Genomic DNA, 23,925 nt, shown 5'->3' on the forward strand with positions numbered 1-23,925 from the left:
GCCACAGATGAAACACCGTACGAATGCACAATGGTCAAACAGAAGAGCTCGTCCGCAGTCAATCCATCAGTTGCGCAGAGCATGTGAAAGTAAGGCAGTGACTTTCAAGCGTTTGTCTTAATTGGAACCGGAATAAAGTTAACGTTGAGGATATTTCAAAGGTCAGATTGTTCTACTTACTTTTACTCCAGAAGCATCTAATTAGGAACGTCTTTTTTGGCTGAAAATGGAAGATTTAAACGGCACCATTGAGCCCAGCTGTTTACAGGATCCACCACTAGCTATTGATGTCATAAACCGTGAGTGACCCATATTCATATCTGTCTATTTGCCAATGATTCAACGTTTTCATTTATACGCAGCGAGCAATAGGCCTACATTTGACCGGGAGATTTAATAGCCTATTCTATGCTGTAGGTTTGGCCAGGGCAAAGAGACCCGTGAGATATTATTGCTTTCATTTTAGTCAAACCAGTGAAATTTGTGACTCAGATGTTTTAAGCTTCATTAAACAATATGTGGAAAATTATGTTATTTTTTGCTTTGAAACATATCTGAAAGGGTGACATTTTAAAACAAAAATCTTAATATTTTCGAAACAAGGGGCTAAAAGTATGCACAACAGTACAGACAAAACTATAGACATTTTAGAATTTGCTACAATGCTTTTAAATTATTTTGCTATTTATCAATGTTTATTTATTTTGTTTACACTATGTGAGCTTTGTATTGTGTGTTATGTTGTGTGTTTATTCCCTCTAATGTGTATGCCTGAGAATAAGTTATGAGAGAGGGAATATATGTGAGAATAAGCGAAAGAGTGAAAGTGGTCTTGTTGGTCTATTGTAAAAAATGTCACTGGATTAGCAGCTGGGACCGTTTTTGAATGATTCATGATAAATGATTCATGTAACCTAAGTGTGTATGGCCCATTGGACATCAAAGGATCAATGCTTGGGTTGCATGCTGCTGTCTTTGCCTGACATGAAAAGCTTGGCACAGCTTAACTTCTCTTGAACCCCCTTTTCTAGATTTCTGCTCGCTTTATTATTCAGGTGTTTGCAATTTTGTACCCCTCCCCGATTGTTTAGCTAACAGAAAGGAACCAGTCATATTTAATCACTCATTAGGTTAAACTGGTACTGCCGTCATCATCATCATTATCATCATCATCACTAGCATCTTTTTCGTCATCATCATCATCTCTCTCTCCCTCTCTAGAGTTAGATATGTTTGGAATGGTCCTGTATTCCATTCTGACATTCATGGCCACAGTGTCTCTGGTGGTGTACCTGGAAGAATGTGTGTATGTGTATAAGAAGGTGCCCTCACCCAAGAAGATGACTATCATTTGGGTGAATGGAGCAGCACCGGTAAGCACAGCAGTATATTACTCCAATCCTAAATGAAACACTAGTATCAGCTATTATTTTATCTAGTAACGAGAGTGTTTGAAATAAAATAAAAAATAAGGGTTAAATATTCCAAATCAACCAATTGCCATGATATATCATTAACCAGCCAGTCACGTCCAATCACGTGCTAATTCACAATTACTTAACCGCATCGATTGCCGTAAATTTAAAGGTGTGTGAAATGCTCTCTGTGCCCCTCAGGTCATTGCCATAATGTCCTGCCTTGGTATGTGGATTCCAAGGTCTACCATGTTTACAGACATGACATCAAATTCGTACGTAACAGAGAGCTTCAGATTACATTAGAAATGTGGGCATGAGAGAGAGAAAGAGACAGTGAGAGATCATATCTCTGCGTGCCTTTAGTTATTTTGCAGTAGTGATCTACAAATTCCTGAAGTTGATGTTGGAGGAGATCGGTGGCGAAGAGGCGTTCCTGAAGCACTCTGGGAAAAAGACTCTAAGGATCAGCACCGGGCCCTGCTGCTGCTGTTGCCCCTGCCTGCCTCGTGTGCCAGTCACAAGGTACCTATTCATTCATTCATTCATTCATTCATTCATTCATTCATTTCTAAAAGGGTTTCGCAGAGACAAATCTGACACATATAATATACAGAAGTGCACACAGAGATAACGCGTGCTCAGTGGTGGACGAAGTACACAAATCCTGTACTTGAGTGAAAGTAGAGATACACATGGTCAAATGTTACTCCAGTAAAAGTAGAAGTCCTCCTTTTACATTTCCACTTGAGTGAAAGTACAAAAGTACTTGCCTTCAAATGTACTTAAGTATCGAAAGTAAAAGTCCTGAAATGTATAACTAACAGTTGCATTTACTTGTTGAAATTATTCGGCACAGACATAGGCAGAGCCTTTCTCCTTCATTCAAGGACAAATTCAACTAACAATTGTTGTATGTAAAAATAACTAAAACAAACTAATGTGATATCTTATCTTAGATACTTCCAAGTAACCACTTTTTGCTTTGTTGAATGCTTTACACTTTCGGACCAAATTAAGACGTTCCCTTTTGTGTTTGATAGTGTCAGATTGTCTATCATTGTCTATCATTGTATATCTATCTATCATTGTCTATTATTGTCTATCAGCCTTTGCTCGATGGCGTCATGAGGCTAGTTATGATCAAGGGGTCAACAAGGTACAGTAAATTGTGGATATAACAATAACGTAGGTTATATAACAATAACATAGGTAATAACACCATTATTTAAAGCCTAGCTCACTTAATAGAAAATACAACACATGTTGTAAGTACACATGTATTTGGACAGTCTTTTTTCCAAAAGGAACTTCAGCTGTACTTCAGCGGTCACAAAATGTAGTCGAGTAAAAAGTAAGATATTTGGCCTAGAAATTTACCAGAGTAAAAGTAAAAGGTTTAACAAAATTGAAATACTCAAGTAAAGTACAGATACATAAAAAAGCGACTTAAGTACAGTAATTGAGTAAATGTACTCAAGTAATGTCCGGCATGCTTGGGTCCTGGGTAAAACAAACTGTACCAGCAGCATTTGAATGAGCTACAGCTATTTAACAGTCTCCCTGAACGAATTAAGCACTGCTCTGGGAAATCCTAACCAGTTGTCCAACTGTCCAACCCCCCCATATTCAACTATGCTATTCCATGCTGAATAGTCCTACCCCATAAAACAAATTGCCGTATTGTCTTATTTCATCGCTTGAGTAATTACTTACAAATGTGTCAAACTAGTTGTCATAACTTTGTCATAATCTGTCTGTACACTATAAGTATTGGGTCACCTGTCTTGACTCGCATATGAACTTAAAGGAACACGCCACCCAATGTCAGTAGTAATATATGTTCTTACCTTAACTTTCACAAGTTGAGTCATACCTCTCCCGTGTCGGTACGTGCACTCAAACGCTCTGGTGCGCGGCTGGACTGTGTTAGCATGTTGCTATGCTAGCGGGCTTTGCCGTAACTAAGCGTAGAAGTAATCAAAAATATCCACGTTTTCCCGACTTAAATACAGTTGCACGAGTAGTTGATAGAAATGCTACGGCCACGCAACATGAAACGTGGCGATTTTCCAAGCGAATAAACAGGAGAACTACAATGTGTGGCGCAATAGCACTTGGGAGTACTTCAACCTAGCGTAGTAGTATTGTTAACACCTAATTGTAGATCCTATCCACCACAGAGTTTAGAATCCATGCTGGATCGACCCTCAGCCTCTCCCTCCCCTCTGAGCGAGAGAGAGGCACACACACTAGAGATGCGCTGATGGGCTATTATTTCAACCATAACTAAACAACAAAAGATTCACTGAACAAAAATGCTGATGTGGTACATGAAAATTTTGCTAAAAATGTGGAAAATGCAATGCAATCAAGCATTTTGGACGATATATTGTCACAAGCTGGCAGAATAGGCAACAGGCCGATGTGCGTTTTATTTGGAGACTGTTTTGCGAGACAGAGACTGAGTTTACTGCTGATATTCTGTGGATAGGCTACAACATAGCCAATGTACGACTTTAGCCTTTTAATATATTTGCTGCATTGGATCAGTCTTTCTAGATCAGGCAAGGGCTTTCTAGCCTCACGTCAGCAGCGCTGCATCACCCATATAGCCTACATTAAAACAACCAGCGGATGGTGGGCGGGTGCGGTTTTGAAAATTGGTCAAAAAACTTTGGTGCTGATGGATGATAAGTTTTGCTATGCAGTTATGGTTGAAATAATAGCCCATTAGCGCATCTCTAGTGTGTGTGCCTCTGTCTCGCTCAGAGGGGAGGGAGAGGCTGAGGGTCGATCCAGTATGGATTCTAAACTCTGTGGTGGATAGGATCTACAATTAGGTGTTAACAATACTACTACGCTAGGTCGAAGTACTCCCAAGTGCTATTGCGCCACACATTGTAGTTCTCCTGTTTATTCGCTTGGAAAATCGCCACGTTTCATGTTGCGTGGCCGTAGCATTTCTATCAACTACTCGTGCAACTGTATTTAAGTCGGGAAAACGTGGATGTTTTTGATTACTTCTACGCTTAGTTATGGCAAAGCCTGCTAGCATAGCAACATGCTAACACAGTCCAGCCGCGCACCAGAGCGTTTGAGTGCACGTACCGACACGGGAGAGGTATGACTCAACTCGTGAAAGTTAAGGTAAGAACATATATTACTACTGACATTGGGTGGCGTGTTCCTTTAAGTGACATCCCATTCTTAATCAATAGGGTTTATGATGTCCATTCACCTTTTGCAGCTATAGCAGCTTCAACTCTTCTGGGAAGGCTAGGTTTAGGAGTGTGTTTATGGGAATTTTTGACCATTCTTCCAGAAGCGCACTTGTGAGGTCACACACTAATGTTGGACGAGAAGGCCTGGCTCTCAGTCTCTGCTCTAATTCATCCCAAAGGTGTTCTATAGGGTTGAGGTGCAGGCCAGTCAAATTCATAATATATATATATATATATATATATATATATATTGCTATAACATTTGCATGCAGACATACCAGTATATAATTTACTGTAATACTTACAGTATATAAGAATCATTTATGTAACATGATGGCTTAAGCTGTTTTTACTGACTTTGGGAAAGTGCCTGATAGCAGTGACTCATTATTTGCTGCAAATAAAGGCAGATGAACGAAAGATCTGATTACAATAGCTCGTGTCCCCTATCAGGGGCGAGTGCAAAACACCAGATGACAGTGTGTCCAGACATCTGCCAATCTGTAGCCTATAATCCAGTTTTTGGTCAATTGTATTAAGTTGTGACATCATATTGTCATATTTCTGGGTGGTCATAGACATGGCATGCTTTGATGTTAAAGTGTTATAGTGTAAAATACTATTTGGTGTTATTGTCCCTGATATTGTGGATGTTAATCCCATATTATAAAAAGTTGAAGTCAGCCAAGATATTGATATAATATAAATACATTTTGCTGAGTATTTAAGGGCTTTTGTACATTTTTGGAGCACCCTGAGAAAGCTAAGGTATTCAAAAAAAAATATTACAAAGTGTAACATCAGTGAGACAATATTCAGAGGAAAAAATACTGGTGCTGTTTAGCACTGCTGCCTTCTTCTAACTACATCTCAGTAAAAATAAATACCAGTAAATAAATAAATTCTAGATTGTATTTTGTGTATATATATATATATATATATATATATATATATATATATATATATATATATATGTAAGGGATAATGGACGACACGGTGACGGCTCCCACACACAGCTGCGTGCATCGCGTTGCTGGAGATGCATCCCATTCACTTTAAATGGGCTCACGTGATCCGTTGCCGAACTGAATTGTGGATCCGTCGCGTCGCGTTTCTCCCACCGCTCGCGTTGAGGAGTTCAGCCAAAGATTGTTAAGGCGGAGCAAGATACTTCGTTGTAGTTCATGTCTATGGGCGCGAAATGGGGATCGAATCCTGTCTGCATAAAGAGGCGTGTCAATGACGTATTGATGAGCGTACGTTGCAAACCGTCAACAGCAGCGGCATAAATAACCGGCGCACACCTGATATAAAGTCGATTTTCTCCAGACTGGAATGCTCAAAAATGCTAAAAATGTACCTGAAATGTTCACAAGGGTTTGAGGATCATGAAAACGTGCCAGAAATTCACAACTCTATAGAACTAAGACCTTAGCATATGTGGTAAAATTCTGAGCTATGCCCATAGACTTCAATGGAGCAGTCGCTGCCTCTGCTCTGCATAAAGGGGGATTTCCCCCCCCCCCCCCCCCCCCCCTCGTGCGATCAGGGTTCCCGGAAGTGGCTCCTGATGAAGTATCTTGCTCCGCCTTAACAATCTTTGGTTCAGCTGTTGCTGCACCGACAGACGGCACCGGCCAATCAAGCCAATCTACGGACGGCACCAACCAATCACATTACGGTTTTACTTCAAGTCATTTGCATAGCTACCGTCGGGAACACCCCTGGCATGCGTTGACGGAACGCAGCTGTGTGTGGGAGCCATCACACAGTGGTCTGTTCACAGAAGTTAATGCATGGTCGAGGTTGTAAAACGGCCCCGATGCGAAGCGGAGCCTCGTAAGTGCATTAACTTCTGTGAACAGACCACCGTGGAGTCTATTATCCCGCTTATTCCACTGTTGCCACTTGCATTGTGTTCATTGTGTGAAATAGTGCCAGCTTTGAAGAGATAATAGGAGCTGTTGGGACAGTTTACGGTTGATATAGTGTAGTATATATACTCTTTTGGTCTCTGCATTTATCCCAATCCGTGAAATAGTGAAACACACTCAGCACACAGTGAGGTGAAGCACACACTAATCCCAGTGCAGTAAGCTGCCTGCTACAACAGCGGCGCTCGGGGAGCAGTGAGTGGTTAGGTGCCTCAAAGGCACTTCAGCCGTGCCTACTGGTCGGGGTTCGAACCGGCAACCCTCCGGTTAGAAGTCCGAAGCGCTAACCAGTAGGCCACAGCTGCCCCATATGATACAACAGAATAGACGGGTTTACCCAAGGCTGAAAGTTCTCAGATGCCTGATTTCAGACGTGGATCAGGCTGTTTAAGATTTTAGAATACATAATTGAGTCTGGTCCAGGAACAGAATTTCTCCTTGCTTTGAGCCCTTGGTTTACCTTATTAGATGAATTTACTCAATTCCTTGCAATGACTGATTTGTACTCTGCTGCAGCTCACTGTAGCACTCACTGAACGTTCTGAATTGGAACTCTCTGAAGAGGAAGTGCAACATTTTCAACAATATGTGCTCTCCAGGTTTTCTTTGATTATTATTAGCTGAAGTGTCTTACCTTTCTGATTTTCAGTCAATCGGAAAACACAAGTCCACTTCTGTGAATATTTCAGCAGGGATATTTGTGATGCTTGGTTTGCTTTTGCTCAGGCGTACAATTTTCCTGCTGAAGCTGGGGTCCCTTCAGTATGCCATTATGAAGACTGCCCTTTCCATATTCTCCATTGTGCTCTGGACTAATGGGAACTTTGATCTCTCTGATGTGAGTACTGTCACACCATCAACACTCTGTGAAACATTTACATTACATTTACATTTATTCATTTAGCAGACACTTTTAATCCAAAGTGATTTACATACTGTACGTCAATTATATTACAAGGGATTACGCTGTCCCCGGAGCAGCTTGGGGTTGCCTTGCTCAAGGGCACAATGCCCTTGCACAAGCTAGGAATTGAACCCACAAGCCAGGAATTGAACCCACAAAGCACACTACTACACAAAACATACTGCTATTGTAATGGGCTCAAGCCATCCATACAGATACAAAAGTCTCAGTTTCTGATCGATTGGTTGATATGGTTTATTTGTATCAGGGACCATACATTAATCTCAGGAGTGAGAGAAGATGCCTCGTATCAGATTATAGCTATAAGATCATTTCCATCTGCAGTCCCTGGGCAGGTGACTGAGTTTCTCTTTCCCGCTGTCAAAGTTTCCCTTACTGATGTCTCCACTTCATCTGTTCCTCTGCATTCAGCTTGAGATTACAGGAGCTGCGATCTGGATAAACCCGTTCATTGGGATCCTTACCATAACAGCCCTGTGGCCTGTCTCCATTATGTTCATGCATCTGGTAAAAACCCTGCAAAGTCTCAAGATCATCCCCAAGTACGCCATGTACCAGGTTTGTCTGAGTCACTTACTGCACAGCTAGAGTTTAACACCTTCATATCCTCACACCTTCATATCCTCACAATTGTTCATAAGTGCAATTTGTCATTAACATATAAAAAAAACACAAAACATTACTGAGCAGAGGTATATAATATCAACATAATGGACTTCCTTTACCATACCTCAGTACGGCATGAATAACTTTGATATTTTTGAAGACCATCTTATACGTGAACTGATGTGTAAAGAGACATTAGACTGACACTGCTGTGGCTAATTCCTGTGTGGGTGTTCAGTTGGTGTTGGTGTTGAGCCAGCTACAGGCGGCCATCATCAGCATCCTGTCACTGGACGGGACCATCGCTTGTTCTCCACCCTTTTCATCCATTGCCCGGGGGTCCAGTAAGTATGCCACACCAGAGATGTGCACCTGTTGACAGCAAATTACAGTTTTTCTCAGTCGCTTTGGTGCTTTTTTCAGATCAGAATGAAAATTCTCATAACTAATAGTTCAACCTCCACAACATTTAATCATTTATGCACATGATAGTAGCAATTTCTCCTTCCTCTGAACTAATTGCAAATGCTTTTGGACATGTATCAGTTGCTTTCGTACAATTATCTGCTGTTTTATAACATTATCATTTGCTTATGTCATGTCAATCAAAATTAACTATACTTATGGATGCTAAATCGTCATTCCCAATGAAACTAATAGTCTTCATTCCATTGCTTGAGTCATTACATACAAAATTGTTGAACTAGTTATCAAATTCTGTCACAATGCTAGAATTGCAAAGAGCATATACAGTAAAAATGTGAAACGTGTAAGAAATGTACTCACTTACTCCCCTAACTACATCAATGTGTAACTTTACTGTTTTCAAGGCTACAAGTAGTGTATAGTGCTGTCTTGAGCATGTTCAGGTAGTGTCACCGAGTTCTGACCTTTTTTTTGCATTGGAAAACACTGAGAGAATAAACTGTCATAATGAAAACATGACAAAGCCATTTGACTATCTTGTTCATAAACGATGGTGTCAAGACTTGGTGTCATGGACTATCCATTTTGAGCAAGTGACGTGCTTTTTCAGGTTATCCACTAGGTTTTGCAGTTTGCACTAATTGTTCTGAGAAATGCACTAACCGCTGTGCAAATGTTAATAGTGATGTGAGAAAAGCACCAAAGCGACTGAGAAAAACGTATGCATATGTGCAACATAGGCAGTGATGAGAAAGATAGATTACATTAGATGGTAAACAGTTTAAAGCTATTTTAAAATAATTCTCCCAACAATTCTAGACCAATTTAAAACAATTTGTAGATAGTTAGATAGATAAATAGATAGAGTTATTCTGCATGGATTCTAACTATGTCCTGCTGTTCTAGTGCTGAGCCAGCAGTTGATGATTGTGGAGATGTTCATTGTTACCCTGGTGACCCGGCTGTTTTATCGTCGGACCTATGAGCCTCTTGTCCTGGACCAACATGAGAGTGACAACGGTCTGAATGCTAAAATGATCCAGAGTCCTGCAATAGGGGAGAATGCTGCATGAGAGAGAGAGAGAGAGAGAGAGAGAGAGAGAGCGCACACCTTGTGTGTGGATGTGCATGTGGCCAAATGGGATTGAATATATACCTATTCATGAATGTAGAGGTTTGTTTTTTACATTAATTCTACCTTATAATATTATTTGGTACATGATAACTCTATTTAACAGTGATATATTTTAAAGCCCACGGCTTCATTGGTAATGTGCATAGGCAATTATATAATGATATACACACTGCCGTTCAAAAGTTTGGGGTCACTTAGAAATTTCCATTCCACTCCATTATAGAGGGAATACCAGCCAAGATCAGTTGCATTGTATTGCATTTAATCAGGGCAGCAGTTTTCAGATTACAGTACATTATGTGCTTACATAATTGCAAAAGGGTTCTCCAATGTTTTCTCAGTTAGCCTTTTAAAATGATATCAGATTAGTAAACAGAATGTGCCTTGGATGAATGTTTGCTGGTAATGGCCAATGTAGATATTGTATTAGAGCAGCCATTTCTTTCTACAATGGTAACATTTATGATGAAAACAAGGGCATTTCTAAGTGACTCCAAACCTTTGAACATAATATATGTAAGTGTGAAAGATTGTGTGAAAGTTCAGGAAGTTTACTTATTGACTGTATAATCTAAATGTTATTTCACACATAACGTTTGACAAAATAAGTATTATAAAATGTAAATGTCTGTTCAGTTTGCCTTTATACTGTAGTAAAATATTGTACTACCTCCTTGCTCTGTGGCAGTTCTTTGGACTTTGAGTTTGCTATCCCTGCTGTAAGTATGGTTTAGTGTTTAATAGCAGTACCTTGCAATTACCCTGAGTCATTCCGAGAACATCACTGATGCTCAGAATGTGTGTGTGCATGGAGAAAGGCGTGGGGACATCAGCCTTTACAACATACCACCATGTTTGTGTGTGTGTGTGTGTGTGCGTGCATGGAGAAAGGCGCAAGGAGTGGTGGGGAGACGTCTCTAGTTAGCTACTGCCCAACGTCAGGAAATGGACTGGGTAAAGGGTGACACATTAGTGAAAGTTGGTTCCTGCATGGCCGATGACCTCACAGCTGATTGACAAATGGGCACTGGCAAAGGTGCTGCACGCAAAAATGCTGAGAAAGTAACATCAACCTCTACAACATATCACCGTGTGTGTAGGTGTGTGTGTGTGAGAGAGAGAGAGTAAATGTGTGTGTAAATCTGTTGTAAATCTTTATATATCAAGTATCTCTGTGCCTGGATGTTAAAATGCCTAGGGGCATGTGGAGAAAAGTGAATACAAACAAGGAAGTAAATGATTGAGATGACCGGTTTATTGATGAATCAAATGAATGAATCAATCAGAAAATCACACTAAAAGTATGAAGACGGCTAGGTCTAAGACAAATGGATAGTAACAAACAAACAAATAAACATACAAACAAACTACCTCCCCACTGATAGAAGTTTTGCAGAACCCGGCACACCCTGGCCACACTAAGCCAGTATTTTGCTACATCGTAGTCACTCTCCCCACTGGGAGTAATTGCCGCCGCACTCGGCACACACTACCACTGTAGCCTAAGCTTAAAATGAGCTGGTCAAGATCAGCATGACAACAGCTCCGGACAATACACATCATAAAACATAAACACAATATACACAGCCATCCACGGCTCTCACACCACCGTGGATGCTGGTGGGCTCAAAGGCACTGAACTAACGTCATCTTGGGTCTTTTAAGGGCTGTCCAATCAACCCCAATTAAGAACTCCTTTTCCGGCAATCAGCAGTAGGTGGGACCTAAACAAGGGCATAGGCAAAACTCGGAGACAGACGGCCGAAACACACTAGGGCCGTAACAATCATGACATAAACAGAACTTGTGCAACAAGTGTTATATGCACTTATTTTCCATCACAAAGAACAGAGAATTCTGTTCAGGTAGAATGTCCATCCCTATCAACTCTAGTGGTACGTCAGTGAAAAGACCTAAGCCGTGTGTTCCAGCAGAAGAGCCAAAAAATGAAGACAAAATTTGTAGAGGTTGCTGTTGACACTACCACTCAGACTAGAAGTCAGGAAATAATGTGAAGACTATGGTTCAAAATAATGTTTGGTTAGATTCTAAATTGTAATGGCAGTGTAGCGTTTGGGCTAAGATATGGGAAGTGTGAGAGAAGCCATCAGAGATGCATGCCTCTGAATTTTAAGAGGGGTAAGAGTGATAATGTTGAAATCAATCAGTCAATTAATCAATTGGTAAATCAATCAATTTATAATCTGTGCAAAATCACCAAGATTCCAATACACATTGCAATAAATAATATAGCATTTCCTGTCACTACTCACTACTATTCACAATGATACAAAATACAAATATCCTTTCATACATATTTTTTGCTGAATGTACAATGTCCCTTTTTCTGATGTCATGAGCTTCATGAGCCTCCTGTCATTTGCCTCACTGCATTACATGTTATCACAAGCTTAAACTCTCGCGTCCTCTGGCGGTAATATTGTCAACACATTCTCTGTCTGATTTTCGGAAGTTACAGTATCCTAATAACCTGACTCTCACCAGATGAATTTCGTTCCGCTTAGCTCCGCCTAGCTTCACTCACATTCATCTGGGACCTCTTCCATTGAGAGTGATTTCAGCACAAGATTGTATGGTAGAGCCAATCAGGACGCAGGGTGGGAGTTTCATAGATGTGACATAGCGTAGAAGCCAGGGGGTCAAGAGCGTGCAGATTAGCTTCGGCATGTTAGCATACGCCATTTTCAAATATGGCGCTGCATGGAGCATTTGGAACCAGCTCCATGCACGAAAATCCATGTTGGGCACGAGCTCTCATGCGCGTACATGTTGGTGGGCGGGTACCTATCTGGCGGCTACAGCCAAACGTTATTCAGTGCGTATTTCTTGAGGATCCTATGAGAAGACGTGCATATTATGGTTGTTTATCCATCATATGACAAATAAACAAATAAAGAAAATTGTATTGATCTTGTTTCGTTGTTGTTTGTCCCGAACAAACATAGCCTAAACATGATTAAAGACAATAAATTACACAACAGCGGCATAAAGACCTTGTCTCGTTACACCATGGGTCTCCAACACGTTGCTCTCTATAGCCGCCCCCTTTGCTTGCCAGAGGCTGAAGCACTAGGCTACTACATTTAAACACAATTATTGCCGCGATGCATTCCAGCCTACGAATTTAATAAAAAGTAAACCATGCATAATTTAAAAAAAAACTCAATTTAGGCTACTTCGCTATGCAATAAGGTTTCCATTAGAGCACAGCGCACGTTCAATGAATGAAGGAAAGGCCTTGTCTCGCAATAAACAGCTGGAAATTCCAACACTTTTTCAACTACACGAAACTTTACAGTGATCATCAAATACCCTCTAGATTTAAATGCCCATCAGTCTCAACATTTAACTAATAAAAGTCAAAAAGTAAATTAAATCCCATACCAAAACCGAAAATCGTCTGCGTTTGATAGCCTGGTATGCCGCTCCAAACAAAACGCATGTCTCACAATAACGTACAATGTAAGAAATAAAGGTCTGCCTCGAATAAGCCTACCTCAAATAAATACCTGTGCTTTGCAGCCTAAGTAAATAGCAGACCCCGGACATAATGTAGGATTTACGGAAAGTATGCAATTATACGATGTTGGACGCCTGGCGATGCTCTGTCCGTCTGCTGTGCCTCTGATACCGCTGCCTCATTTGGATGGTAACTCCAGGTGAGCGCGAAGATTGGATGTCGTGGATGCGTAAGTAAACTGTTTTTTGCTGAGTCCGCAGACAACATCCTCTTTAACCGTTACTTTACCATCTGCGGTGTACAATTCAAAGTAAAGACACCACATTTTAGATGAGTTGGGGACGTAATTGTCCGCTCAGGCTGACCGTTCTGTGCGTTATCTTCAATCCTATCTTCAATAATATTGAATATCTTCAATATTATTTTCAAAACAGGGTGGCTATTGAGGGCTCTGGCTCCAGTCATTATTGTGGCTACCGGCTATTATTGGCTTGATTTGGTCATGGGCCAACGCTAGAATACGTGTAGAGCACCCGCTAGGAGATGGCAAACAATAAAATAAAAAACAAACTAATCATAGACTGTAAAAATGCGCTACACTTGGCACTAAAAACCGAATAGTTTATTTATAGTTCGACTACGGATATTTCACGTAATGTTCGAATGCATATTTGCAGCAGGACAGCAGGGAGACCGCTCTTCGTTAGAGCCGCTGTGTTATCCAATGAAATTAAGTTGCGCTTCAGGGCGACTCCACTCGGACTCCATGCGCGTTCCCGAGCAACTTTTTCTTCTTCTTGTTATGAGGCAATGACTTTATGTGCATTATCGCCACCCTCTTACTGGAGGACGACTCTCTTTTTACAGAATATCCAATAAAAATCGACGTTGGTCCATGCGTCATTTCCAGCTTTGTAACTTGGCGCATGGTCAGAGCCGACTGGCGCTGGATCCGAGCCCCAGTGTTCAAGATGGCGTTGACTATGAATTGGCCGGATTTACTAGCCTAGCCTCCACCATTCATTTGTATGGAGGGCGGGACTTAGTCACTCTCTCCAGTTATATATAATACCTCCATGGTAGAAGCGACTGTGAGACTGTTATCAGCATCGCGGGCTTCGATGTGAGTGGTTGAAGTAGCACGTCAATAGATGACGGACAAGTGGCTTATTCAATCATATGCAAGCATTTTTTTATTAGGCCTAGCCTTCTGAAGCAACACTCCAATGGATTGATCCCAGATGGATGAGTATTTTCATCATCATTTTCATTCATCTGGCGAGAGTCAGGTTAGTATCCTAAACCCACCATATTTGAGTCTTCTAACGTTACTAGACCACAATATAAGGGAATTTATGATTTTTTGTAATTTTTCAGGTAAATGTCATTACCATCACATCATCTAATATGTACATTTTAAAGATGAAACGATCAATGATCAATCAATGATCAATTATGGTTTCACATGAAGTCTATTTTATCTTGAACTTATTAGAATTGTTGAATTTTAGTTACAATATGAATTATAGTCGTTTAAGTATCTTATTTTTTGATTTTTTCACTCGACCCTGGCTTGGAATTTCATTTATTTCAAATAAATGCCATATATCATATCTGTTTTCATCCAGTGGCAATTTAGACTGTCCAACACTGTCAAAAATATCTAATTAATGTCATTTATTGTAATTTATTGTTATACATAATCTATTGGCAAAAATATGCATTGTGATGGTGATGACATTGCAGTTCTGGTAATGACATTTGTTGCGGTGATGACAAATCACTGATAGTAATCTATTGCAATTAAATGTTTATAATTTAGAAACCCAAGTTGAACTGACTTTGGGAAAAAAAAAAACTTATTTCTTTTAAAAAGAGTACTTTAAAGCAACACCAAAGAGTTGTTTGTACCTTAAAATAATGTTTCCAAAATTGTTTCCGTGGTTTATCAACTCGTAAAAGGGCACTTCTGCATTCGCTTCGCGGCCCTCTATCAGCTGTAACCTCACTATGTAAGTTTGCCAGATCGGGTAGCGGGTTTGTGGTTCGATGGAATGAGACATAAGAAACAACAAATTTGACTTGCATGATGTCGCTATACATCGTACTTTCATAAAATCATGCAACATGTTCTACCTTGTCTATGGACATTGTTATTTGCAAAGCCGTTGCTGGATAAACAAATAGCGTGCGTGCGACAGAGGAAAAGTTCTTTGGTGTTGCTTTAAATGTATCGGCAAAAATGTCATCAACAACACAGTCGTCATTACCACTATATTTCAAGCCAGAGAATGTCTAATAAGGGGAGAACTGCCACTCTCTGAAAACTTCCAGTTTCTGAACTGGTTGCAGTTCCTTCTGTGGTTCCACATGAGGGCGCTCGTCCATGAGTGCAGAATGTATGGAGGTCTATGGAGCTGTACCCCTCAAAATCCACTTTTCTCGGGATATAATTTTTTTTCAAGTAATTTGAATATTGTATTCGAAAGGGGAGGCAAAGAAAATACACTTGGTTGAGTATTATATTTTTTAACGTCACTTAATTGTTCTAAAAAGCCTTTCAAACGTGTCAATGACGTCATTCATTAGCACAATGCTAGCGTGTAATGGGCAACAACGACCCAACCTGTAAGAAATCAAAAGGACATAAGTACTCGTTCATTCAACTTTTGACCTATAACCCATGTTGAAGTTATACAAACTACAATCAAATCTGAGATTTGTCAACGACAATCAGGTGAAAGAGACAAATTTAACCGTCTAGCTCCATTGACTCCCATTCATTCTGCACTCATGGCGATCGCCCCCAGTGGAACTGCAACCAAAATTCGATACAATGGGACTTAATACGGAGTGGCCAGGCTCTCCGTAGACGGGCTCTGTTTCAAGCTATAATGTGCTGGTAATGACTGTGTTGGTGATGGCATTTATACCGAAAAAACTACCCTGAGAAGCAAAAATGATCACCATGCAAGTGTAGCTAGCTTTCTACATGTAATGTACACCATTTAAACTATTAAAGTAATTTTAAAATTTCAGGAATATTCAAAAATACAGAAATACAATGCATATGGTAATGACACATAATAAGTGTACGCCCAAAACGAGGGATAAAGAGTAGATTTTCTTATGTTTCTGGACATCAAGGCATCAATCTTTCTGCTTGACACCCATGTATTCCACTGTGATATTAGGTGACCATGGTTACCAAATATTTTTTTGATGAAAAAACAGTAGCAAAGTGCCTTTATGTAGAGTGTGCTGGTAATGACGACTAAACCATGGGACAGGTAAACATTAAGCAAAATAAAGCAGGAAATGCATATATATGCATAATGTGTGCAATTCATTCATTCAGATAACATTTAATTCATATGCATGATTTTTTTAATTTAAACATTATTAGATTTAATGTGTTTTTAATAGAATTACACCCTGTGGACAGAAATAGGCCCCAATTCTGGGAAATACCAGATGGTTGCCTTTGTTAATGACAAAGTCAACCGTTGACATCTAGCCTATAGGTCTATTTATAAGACGTTGCCGTTTTAAAATGGTTCTAGGGTGTAGATATTTCTCAATGTATTTGTAATCAAGGACCTATATCAAATACTACAGTACGCCTAGGCTACAACGGGCTGACTTCCAAAATGTAACTTGGTCTTGTGACAAGTTGTTGTGAGGTGGAGTGTTGTTGGCCCAATAGCGCTGTGCGCGTCATACAGTTGCTGGAACATGTCACATGTTTAGGATTAGAGTCTCATGCATGCACGATTAACTACAATAAATTAAAAGGGAAGACAATGACGACATGCATATTTCTACGAATTAATGTTTGAGATCTTAGAGGTTTCATGTGACGAGTGCTAATTTTACACTCTAGGCTACTTTGACTCGAGAACGATTCACGATTTCCAAGTTTTCCTAATAGGGCATTGTAGCAGCAATGAGGTTAATCAACTTTTTGATGAAAAATGTCAACACTAAAATCGAATACTACTCCAGATTTTCACCTTCACCGATGTCAATTCAGCAGTTTCTCGATTTCGGTAAGTAGCCTAACCTATATAAACGCGCACATCCAGCAATAGGCTTTCAGGATACAGCAAAGTTATAGCCTCGTGTCTCGTGTTTTTACTCGAACAGATGGTGTCAAACACAGTTTAAACGCAGAAGCTGTTAATTCATATCGTAGCCTATAGGCTAGGCTACTAGATAAATAGCCTACATGTCTCTACGTGATAAGGGAGTTAATGTAACGAGTGGGTGTCGCAGAGGGAAAAAAATATTTTGAATATCTGACAAGTAGGCTAAACTCAAGCAGTGTCTTGACTGAAAAGGTCGCCTGGCTCTCTGATTTCACGTATGAGGCTCCGGACTAATTTGGCACGAGCTCTTTCACACATTATTTTAAAGGTGAACTTACCAGCAGGCCTCAGCTACAAGTGGCTTGAAGCTCGGCAGAAATGATTATTTTCATAATTTTTAATAGGTCTGTTGTAGCCTATCCTTTTTAACACCTGGCGCCGTCTGTATATTGTGCGTCATTCATTTCACATAGGAGTAACCTAGCGTTCATGTGCTTCGGAAAAACCTTTCTCCGAGTGAAAACATCATCATTCCGCGTCATTCACGTCACTTAATGTGTGAGTCAGAGGTCGGAAACTGGGGCTAGATTTTGCTAACAGAGTTGCCAGGGGCTCGTCATCACTTTTGTCGTCACGTTGTAGTTGGTTTGTAGTCCATGTGGCCTTTCATGTCCAACAGTTTTAATGTGAACTTGGGAATTTGCCCTTTTTATCACTTGAAAAGCTGCATATCTTTCTTTCACGAGCACCATAATGGTGCATTCAGAGCACCTCGGAATGACAAGGACCGCCCCCATGGCTACTTTGTTTTTCCGACAGCAAGTGTTCAAGTGCTTTGCCATCGAATGTGTGACAAACACGGATGCCACAACAAAGTTTAAAACATACACTCACTAATCCTAAACAAACAACTGTATTTGCTTAAAATATAGTGTAAGATGCTCGTGAAAGAAAGATATGCAGCTTTTCAAGTGATAAAAAGGGCAAATTCCCAAGTTCACATTAAAACTGTTGGACATGAAAGGCCACATGGACTACAAACGAACTACAACGTGACGACAAAAGTGATGACGAGCCCCTAACTGGGCAACTCTGTTAGCAAAATCTAGCCCCAGTTTCCGACCTCTGACTCACACATTACGTGACGTGAATGACGCGGAATGATGATGTTTTCACTCGGAGAAAGGTTTTTACGAAGCCCATGAACGCTAGGCAAGGGTGCATTCAGAGCACCTTGGAATGACAAGGACCGCCCCCATGGCTACTTTGTTTTTCCGACAGCAAGTGTTCAAGTGCTTTGCCATCGAATGTGTGACAAACACGGATGCCACAACAAAGGTTAAAACATACACTCACTAATCCTAAACAAACAACTGTATTTGCTTAAAATATAGTGTAAGATGCTCGTGAAAGAAAGGTATGCAGCTTTTCAAGTGATAAAAAGGGCAAATTCCCAAGTTCACATTAAAACTGTTGGACATGAAAGGCCACATGGACTACAAACCAACTACAACGTGACGACAAAAGTGATGACGAGCCCCTAACTGGGCAACTCTGTTAGCAAAATCTAGCCCCAGTTTCCGACCTCTGACTCACACATTAAGTGACGTGAATGACGCGGAATGATGATGTTTTCACTCGGAGAAAGGTTTTTCCGAAGCCCGTGAACACTAGGTAAGTAGTGATGGGACATTCGACACTGAGGCACCGAAGCTTGTATCACTCCCGTGAAGCAAATTGTTTCGACACGGTGTGTTGGAGCTTGTATCAAATTGGAATAAGCACGTGACTGGTGACGTCAGAAGCTTCGAACGTCACCGAAGGGTTTTGCTGGTTTCGAAAGTTTGCTGCTGCGCTGATACCCAACAGGAGCAACACTGCTGTATTCTCTGTAGCCTACTGCTGTAATTTAACAAAACCTGTGTCACGTGTCTTAGTTACTCAGCAATGATTGTTGCTGAAGAACTTTTTAAAGTTTTGAAGTCAAATTTCAAATATTTTTTGTTATTGCATAAGCCTAATAAAAATTCCTCATAAAGTGACTCATGGGGATTGAACCCACGTCGCCAGATTTATCGTCCTCATCGCTACCTCTACTCTATCGTAGGCATATGGTAAGAATGGATGTTCATGAACTATTTAACTACGGCCTGTTTAGTTCTAAAACACACTACCTAAATAATGCCTCTTGGTTATGAGTAGGCTATGACAGTTCATTGGATAAGGCCTACACTTTATTTATTTAAAGTAAATTGATATTGCCACATTTCATGCTGCAGTTTGTTAAAACCGGCTGAACACACATACATTCAAACGTTGAACACACTAGGCTATTTTTAAACATTATACCCTAGTTCTAATTAATTAATTAATTAATTTATTATTTATCCATTCTGTCCTTAAAGACCGTAGTCATGATGTCAACATTGGGGGGGACCAAATCTGTGGTGGGGTCTGAGGGACCCCCAAACAGAATTTCAATACATTTCATGCAAAAATATTATTAAAAATCACAAACAAGTCGTTAGTTAGGTCAGTCAATTAGGTTATTCCAAATTTTTGACGGACACAGATGCCACACCCCATCCCTGTGAGTTTTGTGAAAAGAGAAGGGTGGAGAAGAAGCAACTTCACTGGTCCGTCCCTGGACCCGTGACTCCATTTGTGTTCAAAATGTATACTTTAAAAGAAATTACAAACTACAGTATCTTATGATAACCTCTATATTACACAGAATGTGGTTCTTTGACTTATTACTTAGCCTACACCTGAAGATTTTTTTAAACTAATGCTTAGACTCATAGGTTTAGAGCCTAATAAGATTTTGTCTTTTAATTTAGATTTTATTATGCTGGTGGCCGATCACACAATTTTAAAGTAGTTTGAAAGGGACAGGATTCAGGAATAGGCTACTGGCCCCTCTTCTGTCTGACTCACCTCATGTTACCCCTGTATGCATTATAGACTGGCTTCTGACAGAAATTACGTTTTGTGCCAACATGTAGAAACACTAGGCCTACTACAGCCTTTAATTGGCGAATGGAGGTGCAAATTCCTTTCTTTGGTTATTGTCCGCGATTCACATTAACTGTAGGCTATCACGTATTGTAAACGTCGCCAGATCACGTTTTGCCTGCATGAATGAGTGCGCATCTAAATAATATGCAAGATGCAACAATCATTTCTAAGAGGCCTACACGGTAATTTCTGGCATTAGGCTACTACTAGCATATGAATGCATTATTTATGTTGAAAGACGTGAAAGAAATGACACAGGCTTGCACAAATTCATCATTTAAAATGAAACGTTTCACTTTCGCTATCATTGCGAGAATAGGCTACAATATGGAAAATGTTCCCTTTTAGTCTGATCGGCTCCAAACATGTATGGGATTTCCTTAGCCTGTGCTACACCTTTCCAAGAAGTTTTGTGAAAATTGTACCGGTAGTTTTTGCGATATTGTTGACAGCCCTACCTCACCGCAGTAGGGTGCAGTAAATGGAAGCGTTTGATAGCGCACGAAAAACGGAAAAGCACCAGGACAAACCACTCAGGGGCAGGGGCGATTCTAGACCTAGAGCTTTGCTGGGGCACAGGCCCCCAACTCCCAATACATAAAAAAAATTAAAAAATAATAATAAATGTGCGCGCAATATGAAATAAATGGCTAGCCTACGGGTAGGTGAAACACAAACAGCACACAGTGAACAGTGGGTGTAGGCTACTCTGGAACCATAGGTCACTAATTTGTGCGTTATTTACGTTTGATTACATTTCAGATACGTGTTGGTTTCCTGTAGGCCTAGTATAGCGCTTTATTCTTTCTTTATTTTTCTATGTCCGAATATTGGGGGGGACATTTTGGTCATATTTGAATATTGGGGGGGACACGTCCCCCTCAATGTCTATGGTGACTACGGCCCTGCTGTCCTTCATGTTCATGTTGTAAGCTTCGTTCGGGCGTGTCGAATTCATAGCTGCTGTCATTTCTGCTGACCACCAGATGTCACTGTGTTGTCTTCGATGCTTTGATGCTTCGGATCATTTTGCAATACAATCAGGAAGAAGCTTCAAAAGCTTCACAAGGCTTCGTTCGCCCATCACTAGGAGTAAGTCCGCATAGCTCTGGAAAAAATAAATAGCCACCGACATCCAATCAAAAAATAGTATTTGTTGTATCCGGGTAAAATTCCAAAATAGGACATCCCTGTGCGCGTGTGTGGGGTTACACGTTTAAGATTTAAAAACTGCACCAATAAGCCTATGTCACAGTGTCCAGGTGTCCGGCCTTGTTGATGTTAATGATGCCTTAATTGGCAGGGTAAAACGTCTTCCTGCTTTTGTCTTTCCTGTGGACCTTTCTTTTGCTGTCTATGGGACTGTGTTGTTCCACAGGAAGTTGATTTACACAGCGTCCCCATCTTGTGAAATGGGCTAATTCGTTTTATTCAGAAATTTGGTAAACCAGCCTATGGCACTTTAACAGTGTGTGTAAATCAGGCCTTTCTACGAACACTTGTAACGCTAGGCCTATTAGAGGGATAGCAGATAGCTAACAAACGTTCAGAAAAAGTCCTGTTGGCAAATTTGAGGAAAAGTCGGTAAAGGGGCTGTGTCACACAATTTGAGGGTGCTGAATTCAAATATTTTGTTTACAAAGCTCAATGTTGAGTTTTAAGCTTGCTAATTAGCATAATTAGCATAATTCACATACTTTTTGGTTTTGCCATCAGATATCATAGGAAATGAGAGGAAAGGAAAAAAGAGGCATTAATATACTCTTTATGTAGCCTATCAGATATGTTGTAGGACAGGACAGGAATTACCCCAATGACCCACAAGTAGCAAGTGAAAATAAGCTAAAATTAAAATTTAAATGGCAAATAATAGATAAAAGTCAGTATGATGTTTAGAAACAAAATAGATTCCTTGATAATAAATTAATAGAATAGTACTGTAGGTGACTGCTCATTTTTCTGTAGAAAGTCCTTTGTCACTATGAACAGTTGTCAGTCTTTACAGAGGATTTACACTGTATTTTTTTTTACTGTAAAGGTGACTGTGCTTGCCTAGTTAAAACATCTCACTGCAGAAAAATGGAAGAATGTGCATGTTTGAGGAGTGCTGAAGAGTGCTCTGGAGATTGCATTATTTGCAAAGAATTTAGACAAGATCTTTTATAGTGCAACAAAAAGAAACATTCTCCAGTGCATCATTACTGCATATGATTCTGAAAGGAAAGTGGACCTAGGACAAATCCTCAGCTATTAACTGATTAACGTCCCTGTACATTAACTGTCAATGTGATTCTGCAGGTCGGGAGAATGCATGTGAGAAGACCTCCTACATGTTCCTGAGGAAGGAGCTCGTTGTCCGATTGGCCAACACCATGCGAGAGGTCACTCTGTTGCCAGAAAATCTGCTCAGTCAACCCTCTCTCAAACATGTGCAGAAGTGGTGAGTAGATGCGACATAGCCAGTGGAGAGACTGCAGAAGTGTAGTATATTAGAAGTTATGAAGAACATTGCCTTACTAGCCAACTGTTCCTTTGGGTGTTTGCATCTTTTTGACATTTTGGTTTGGACATTGAAAAAAGACAAAAAAATCTGTACCTGAAGGTCATCAGACATTTTTTAGATGCAGGGCAGGCCTATGTGCATATTGCCCATTTTCAAACCTTACACAGTCCAACCCACACCTGAGCCCTGCATTGTTACATTACTCATTAGCTGCTTTCAGACATAGGTGTAAGTCCGCATGTTCTGTGGATATCAAGCGGTTGGGTCCTATATCTGAACAACATAACCGGACATTTGGAACTCCGAACTTAGCCAGCTCTTACACTACTCCCCTCCTAGTATTTTGGACAGACATTATGTAAATGAGCTCATGTCTGAACGAAGCAAAGAACATGCAGAGATTCTGTTCATGTCCGTGTTCAACCACATTCAACCTATTCAACAATGCAGAGACTCTGTTCATGTGCGTCGGTGTCGTTCACACATAATGTCCGCATATAAGCATCATATTTGAATCACCCGAAGGCTCGGACATCCGTTTTGAAATTAGCAGCGTAATCTTCGCTCCGGAATTGAGATGAAGCCAACATCATTTATAGATAATTTAATTTAACATAATTCAAAGAATTGTTATTGTTTACAACTGGAGTGTTCTAGCTCTTAGTTTCCAAACGAAGCCTAAGCAGCAGTACGGCAGTCTACTCAGAGCTAGGGTGCACTCGCCTGTGGCTACTGCATTATCTATTTAACCAGCCTGGTATTCTCCCGCCTAGCTGCCTAAAGCAGAGTTATCGGTGGCACATGATTAGTAGATGGGCCAAGTGTATCACATCTCCAGCTTTAACAGCAATCTACATGCTAAACATGTACTCGTCCTGTGCCAGCTGTTGGGCCCCCTAGAGGGAAGAAACAGAAGAGTGACTTAGCTCTAAAGGTAGACAAGATGACCGCGGAGTTCAAGCGAATCCAATCCAGCTCTGCTCACCAATTTGCAGCCACCAGCACAGAGTGTACAGGGCAGCAGTGTTCTCGCTGAAACCCCATCAGCCTGGCAGGCTGAGCTACCACCGCCATCATTGTCACCAGCAGTCAAAGCCCAGGGCGAGGACGAACTTTCCATCAGGACTTCAGAGAGCTTGGAGCTGGGTGAACCTAAGCCACATGAATCTG

General features: G+C 40.5%; 2 protein-coding genes and 1 long non-coding RNA gene across 5 annotated transcripts in view; 2 read left to right on the top strand and 1 right to left on the bottom strand.

Annotated features, from left to right (window-relative positions):
* On the top strand, positions 1-10,341 carry LOC143111338 (organic solute transporter subunit alpha-like). The gene is made up of 8 exons (XM_076273561.1): positions 1-299; positions 1,222-1,373; positions 1,617-1,690; positions 1,782-1,940; positions 7,300-7,411; positions 7,910-8,056; positions 8,343-8,448; positions 9,437-10,341. Exons 1-8 carry the CDS (start codon positions 227-229, stop codon positions 9,601-9,603), a joined length of 990 nt encoding a protein of 329 aa, XP_076129676.1. The 5' UTR covers positions 1-226; the 3' UTR covers positions 9,604-10,341.
* LOC143111344 (uncharacterized) lies at positions 8,388-17,759 on the bottom strand. The gene is made up of 3 exons (XR_012984525.1): positions 17,573-17,759; positions 9,480-9,577; positions 8,388-8,476 (listed from the first exon to the last, which is right to left on the bottom strand). It is a non-coding gene; the product is annotated as an uncharacterized LOC143111344 (long non-coding RNA).
* LOC143111336 (pyruvate dehydrogenase (acetyl-transferring) kinase isozyme 3, mitochondrial-like) overlaps positions 16,899-23,925 on the top strand; it is a 16,298-nt gene continuing 9,271 nt past the window's right edge. For all 3 annotated transcript variants that reach the window (XM_076273558.1, XM_076273559.1, XM_076273560.1), the window contains exons 1-2: positions 16,899-17,195; positions 22,551-22,692. In XM_076273558.1, the coding sequence (XP_076129673.1) occupies positions 17,093-17,195; positions 22,551-22,692 (245 nt within the window). In that variant the 5' untranslated portion in view covers positions 16,899-17,092. The remainder of the gene's footprint in view (positions 17,196-22,550; positions 22,693-23,925) is intronic.

The sequence above is a fragment of the Alosa pseudoharengus genome, unplaced genomic scaffold (genome assembly GCF_046254945.1).
Source record: "Alosa pseudoharengus isolate Yale_2024_CS ecotype anadromous, Long Island Sound unplaced genomic scaffold, YU_APseudo_1.1 YU_APseudo_1.1_scf_8, whole genome shotgun sequence".
NCBI classification, from domain to species: Eukaryota; Metazoa; Chordata; class Actinopteri; order Clupeiformes; family Clupeidae; genus Alosa; species Alosa pseudoharengus.